Here is a 6207-nt window from a genome sequence, read left to right as displayed (position 1 = left end):
GGACTGGAATCAAGCCGCTCTCCTTTGACCCCATGCTCCAAGCCGCCGAAAAGTTATGCGCTAATCTGCAACTGCTGACCCGGTGGTGAGATAAAAGAGCGCGTGAATTTCAGGATTTATAATTCCTACATCAGAAAATGGTATCACAGCAACTGTTCGCTGTCCCTTTCAATGATTTCTCATCCATCGATGAATGTGTAAAGAGTATAACAAGCGAACACAAACTTGTGTTATTTCATCCTTTTTTAACTTCAAAAATACAAAAAACACGCGAAAACACGCATTAGCAAACCCGGCCCCCCCACTCAGGTTTCAAAATGACCGCATGCGTGTTGCCAAAATGTCCTTTTCGTAACAAAAGAAAAAGGTCGAGCCGTATTGACTTTACACACCGGACTTTTGCTGAAAAGGGGGGGGGGGGGGTGCGGAAAAAGGCTCGTATACAAAAGAAAAAGGTCGAGCCGTATTGACTTTACACACCGGACTTTTGCTGAAAAGGGGGGGTCGGTTGGAACACGCATATGCGTACCCTAAATAACACTGAGTGGGGGGGGGGGGGGGGCCGGGTAGCAAACTTAATGTTATTGAAGATTGTAAATCATGGATCGAGTAACGGGACATCAAAACATGCACAAATTAGCGCATTATCCTAAACTATTGAGTTTTTGTCAGGATGTAATTTTTCTTTTACCAACTCTGACACACAAATTATAGGAAAGACTTAGTTCTAAATTTGGAAATGTGTTTGATGTACTATTCCAAATACAATCCCCATATAAAGTTTTTTGATTTACACTGATATTTTTCCGGTAATTTAATATTTTGTAATAAATGTAAAACTGGTGCCTGGCTTCCGAAAGTCCCCGCAGTGGAAGCGCGGTGTGGAGCATTGAACTTCAAAGCCAAGTGGAATGTTACACATCCCTTTGTTACGCTTTAGAACTCACGAATGCGTTGAATAAATTACAAGCGTTTCGCCGGCTTGATTCCAGACCTTCTCTATCAAGTCCCTGCTAAAACCATTCATTTATGATGTAATCAAGTAAATATATGATGATTAATGTACTATTACAAGTCTCTTTTTTAGGTAAAAGATCATATCCTGTTTTGTGTGGTTTTGAATAAAATGAACTTGAACTTACCTGATAGTAAATACTTTGGCCCCCCACACTTTTTAAAACGTTTCGTGGGGCCTGTTTTGTATGATTGTATAAAGTTTTTTTCAATGATAGCCTACAATCTACAACAGATAGAGGTCATGGAAATTACGTAATCAAAAGTGAATTCCATGACATGCATGGTACCTACACAAGTGAAAGTATTCTTTTCAAAAGGGGGAATCATAAAGCACCGCTATCACATTAGCAGCGATTATTCTCAAATGCAAAAAGCGCCATCGCCCAAATGTCTGTGGATACTTGGGGTCATTTGAACTCAGGCGCGTACGCAGTGGGGGGGGGGGGGTTGGCGGTTGAACCTCCCTTTGGTATATTTTGGAGGAAACCCCCCCCCCTCTGTTTTTTTTTTTTTTTTTTTTTTAATAAAAAAAAAAAAAAAAAAAAAAATGCCAATGGCTGACCTAAGAAAGATGACCTTACCCCCCCCCCACCCCACGAAGAAAAATGTCAAATTTTCAAATTTTCAGAACCCCCCCCCCCCCAAAAAAAAAAAAAAATTAAAATGTGTCCTCTTACCACCCCCCCCCCCCCTGCTTATTCAGCGGCTGGTTGAGTCGTTGCGATTTTTGTGGGACCAAAAAAAAAGTGTCCTCTTACCCCCCCCCCCCCCCCCCCCCCCCCCCCCCCCCCCCCCCCCGCTTATTCAGCCGAGTCGTTGCGAAATTTTCGGCCCGATTTCAAAATGTTATACCCCCCCCCCCCCTCCCCCTTGAAAAAATCCTGCGTACGCCACTGTTTGAACTCGTACCATGTGTTAATTACGAAATGGTCTATTGGTAGAACCAGGACGCGTTATTTTCTTTTGGGTTTTTTTTTTAAAAAAAGAGGTCTTGATTTAACCCTAACCCTAACCCTAACTCTAACCCTAAACTTTCCCATAGGCTCAACACGCACCTAACCCAAATCTGTGCCGCCGAAAATAATAACGCAATCAGGACTGGGTTGAATACACAAGTGATGTGATGTTTGGGTGATTATAAAAATGGGAATCCGTTTTTAATTTACAACATTCCACGTCAACAGATTGTACACATTGACGAAATAAGGGAAATACATGTTAGTCTATTATGCGGTCTGATTGACTGACGATTTTAGTGATATCAAAAAATATCACTTTGCTCACTTTCTTCTTCTTCTTCTTCTTCTTCTTCTTCTTCTTCTTCTAACTGTCTCCTCTGACACCGATTTTGTTTGCAGGTTTATTGTTGCGTGTCCATCAATATGAAAGAAAGACGTTTACGTAATACGGGGCACACTTTACTGATCACCCATGCAGGAGCACAATAGTATGTCCAGTACATGAATGCTCTATCAATCAACAGCTGAAGACGATAGCTTCAAGCAATTCCTCTACAAATCAGACGATAGAAAGTACGAGGTTCGCTGGAATTCTAACATTATATTAGCATGACAATAGATTTTAGCACGGTGGGCTCAATAGCATGACAGTTATCACCAGTATATTTTTGAAACCCGTTGCCATTATTAAATGCCTTTGTCTTGGGTGAATGTGATTTGTTCGTCTGCTCAAACCACGTGATGCATTTAAAGAAACCGCCCGCGCAAATCGAATTTTAGGTTTCGTGTAAGATGAGGGGCTAAAAATCTGCCTGTCTCTGCTAGATTCTGTCCTAGACAAGTCGCTTGGAGATTTTTACTTAGTTTTTGCTTCGTAATTGAATTCGTCGTCATCGTATTGCTTAGTGTCATAATGATTGCTGACCGGTACAACGATAACTGTGTGGAGTATACCCAGAAGGGTACGCGTTGTTTGAGGAAGGTACCCCTGGCCTTAGGAATTGAAGGAGAGTGCTGGCAACACCGTCAGTAAGTACACCATAATCTCCTAAATTAAAACCGAATTTACGAACCATAGTTGATTATACATTCAAGAAGTATAATGACCCCTAAGTGAGTTGAAATAGGTTTCTTTAGAGTCATCCTTTGTCAAATTACCTAATCAAAAGTGTTTAAAAAATTGTAACATGTGCACTTTATAATTATTTGCAATCTATTATTGTTGGCAATCTAGTAGTAATATGTCCTTGTTTTATGTTTCCTGTATTACAGACAGCCAGCCGAGGTCCAGTGCTCTGCACATACTGGGCTTCATGGGAATGGCAGACGTTGCAGCCGGCGTGGACGTCACTCGCTAGACGAAAACGCCGTTGAAATCTACTGCACGCAACACGGTATGTATTTATTCAAAGTAAACCTCTCAAAAATACTGTTACCTCTAATTTGTTTAAAAGGCAGTCATGCGGACCATAGACCTTTACTGGTTAAAAATAGTATGTAAAGAATCGTGAATACTTATTACACTGCCCCTATAGCTGTAACTTCTAAGTATGTAAGATGTTGGATCATTCAAAGTGTACGCTTTGTACTGTGACAGGTCAATGAGTTGGGCAACCGTTTGGCCTTTTTTTTTGGGGGGGGGGTATATCTATATAACAAATATCAATGGAGAATCGTGTATTTTAATGTCATCTGTGAAATACCATGAAGCACATCCTAACCATTTATATTTTGCTTGGTTTATACAGTCAACAAGTTGCATCGCGAGAACGGTCGTGCGGAGGTCGTTTCTGCTAATCGCCAACAGCAGGATGAACAGCGTAGGAGGGCGGAGGAGCGTGAGCAACTCCACCCGAGACGAAGGTCACCGCGTCTGGTAGAGCGAGAGATCGCAGCTGCCGCCGCTGTTCAGCTCGCCGCAGCAAGAGAGCAACGTCGTGCCGCCAATCGGGCAAACCAGAACCTGCGGAGGTCGGCCCGGATTGCCGCGAGGCGAGGCAATGTGTGATTATAGCCTGGGTAAGTAAAATTACTTTATTTCTACGCCCGCCTATTTTTATAATTATAACAATACTCCACCCCCCTGCGAAAAAAAAATAGACGAGCATACAATGTATTCAAAATATAATTATGTACCTTAACAAAAGATCTCAAATTTGAAGACTTGTGAATCTGCCCAAACTTTACCAACATAGCATCAACTGTTTATCTTTAGTTGAAACAATGTGAGCCGAGGTGGTTTCAATGTTTCTTTTATCATCGACCCCTAAAGGGCCTTAACAGTAACATGTTATTTGCCATTTATATATAGGGGGTTCTGAAAATGAATTATACTGAATGCATATTCTGTTGTCAAGTACGTTAAAAAGAAGTATGAAACCAAACATCTGGCTCATAATGAAATTAAAGGGGATGTACTCCCTGATATGAAGTTGATTTAATAGAAGCATATAAATGAGAGAAACAGGCCGGTAAAAGTTTGAGAATAAACCGATTGAAAATAAGAAAGTTATTATGGGAGCAAGCAATCAAACATAATTGGCTATTCTGACGTATCACGTGACGTAAGCCCGCCTCCCGGTGTCCTTTCTCCGTGTCCTTTCCCCGTGTCCTTTCCCCCCAAAATCCTAAAAACGTTTATTTTCACTTAAGAAATGTTTCAATCATATATTAACCCTAAGTATAATCATTGCAAGTTTGGTTTTATACAACCCCTGTATGAAACGTTTCTATTCCGTCATCAATAACTAAGAGAATTAAAAATAAAATAAAAAATCTGTACAGAGCAAGTAGGAGAGGAGCTTACATAACAGCTTAACATATTCATAACTTTCATATTTTTAATTTGATATTGCACTACTTTCTTTATCTCATTTTTATGGTTTAATTACAACCAACTTGATATCAGGGTAGACTTCCACTTTTAGTATGAATGATTTTTTTTTAAACTCACTTTGTTCTTCTTTCCTACAGACTGATTCGCAGAAGCAGCAGGGGGGAGACCGAGGGGGGATACTTGGTCGAACACTGCTGAGGTTCTCGGGACGTAAACGCCTTGCTATAGGAGTAGTAGGGAGGAAGCCGAGACGGGTAGTGCATGGTCACTCAAAACCAGACCCGCTGCACTATCGTGGTCAAGAAAGACTGGGTGTGGTCAGTCGAGGTAGACGCTGGAGGCCATTCTCTTTCTTTGACCGCCTGTAAATTATTTCCAAGAAGGTATGTCTACTGTTCATTATTAGGCTTTATACAGTGTATGTTTGAAATAGTAATTAGTTCTTTATAACATTATAGCAGTACATGGTGAGTCTTCATGTTTGCTTCTGTTTGCACATGTCCTCATCATTTTGGAGAGTATGCAACTGCTATGTTTCCTTTATTTTATAGTTAGTAAATGTAGGGCCGAAAGGTGGAAAACATTTTAATATTTGTTCAAGATACTTGTAAATAAATCTATTTTGAAATGAACGTATAAACTTGCTATATACTATACCTAACAAAATGTCATAATTTGTCTTTGAGTTTGAAGATTGTATCTGCCCCATCATATTTCCTTTGAGATGCCTAATACAGCATTCTGTTTACCTCTTTATTCCACAGATCAGGCCTCGCCGTGGGACGCGCACACACGTCGTAGGTATGCAGGTATTTCAATGTCTACCTTGTGACAATATGTTCCTACTCACCAGATCTGTTTACCCCCATACCTTCCAATAGGAGTCGTGTATATCTATGAGTTTGACACGTTGGTTACTAAGTTGAGAACTTGTGAATATTTAGTTGACAGTCTTTTTAAAATATACATTATATTGTTATAACGAGGATTCAGAAGTTGTCTTCTTTTGTAAGTCTTAGTTATTAGGTTTTGCAATCATCCCTCTCATAAAAGCAGTTGTATTGATATTTCAATTTGTATCTTGTTGTAAGAGCTAGACGCGGCAGGAGTTTTCCAATTACCCAGTTTGTAATTAGCACAAAATATTTACTGAATACCTGAACATGGAGAGACCCAACATGATCCTTAAAGTAAAGGGGTCACGTGAATGCCCTAATATGTCAATTTATAGATATACAACTTTACCTGTGTATCATGAAATATCATAATGGTGCATGAAATAAAATGAATATTTAAACATGAGCATGTATGCAGTACTGTAGTGCCTCATTTTGCACATTTTAAAATAAATTTAGACTGCAATTACAAACTGGCTTGTTATAGGATGTGTACCGG

General features: G+C 40.0%; 1 protein-coding gene across 1 annotated transcript; it reads left to right on the top strand.

Annotated features, from left to right (window-relative positions):
- The first annotated feature begins 2736 nt into the window (after positions 1-2736).
- Positions 2737-5934, top strand: LOC105447632. Its single transcript, XM_030998032.1, has 5 exons — positions 2737-3005; positions 3249-3370; positions 3725-3995; positions 4950-5195; positions 5577-5934. Exons 1-3 carry the CDS (start codon positions 2890-2892, stop codon positions 3982-3984), a joined length of 498 nt encoding a protein of 165 aa, XP_030853892.1. The 5' UTR covers positions 2737-2889; the 3' UTR covers positions 3985-3995; positions 4950-5195; positions 5577-5934.
- Positions 5935-6207: the final 273 nt, after the last annotated feature.

The sequence above is a fragment of the Strongylocentrotus purpuratus genome, unplaced genomic scaffold, assembly GCF_000002235.5.
Source record: "Strongylocentrotus purpuratus isolate Spur 01 unplaced genomic scaffold, Spur_5.0 spur5_scaffold_4, whole genome shotgun sequence".
Classification (NCBI taxonomy): Eukaryota; Metazoa; Echinodermata; class Echinoidea; order Camarodonta; family Strongylocentrotidae; genus Strongylocentrotus; species Strongylocentrotus purpuratus.
The sequence above is the reverse complement of the archived record's forward strand: the minus strand, read 5'-3'. Positions and strand labels throughout refer to the sequence as shown.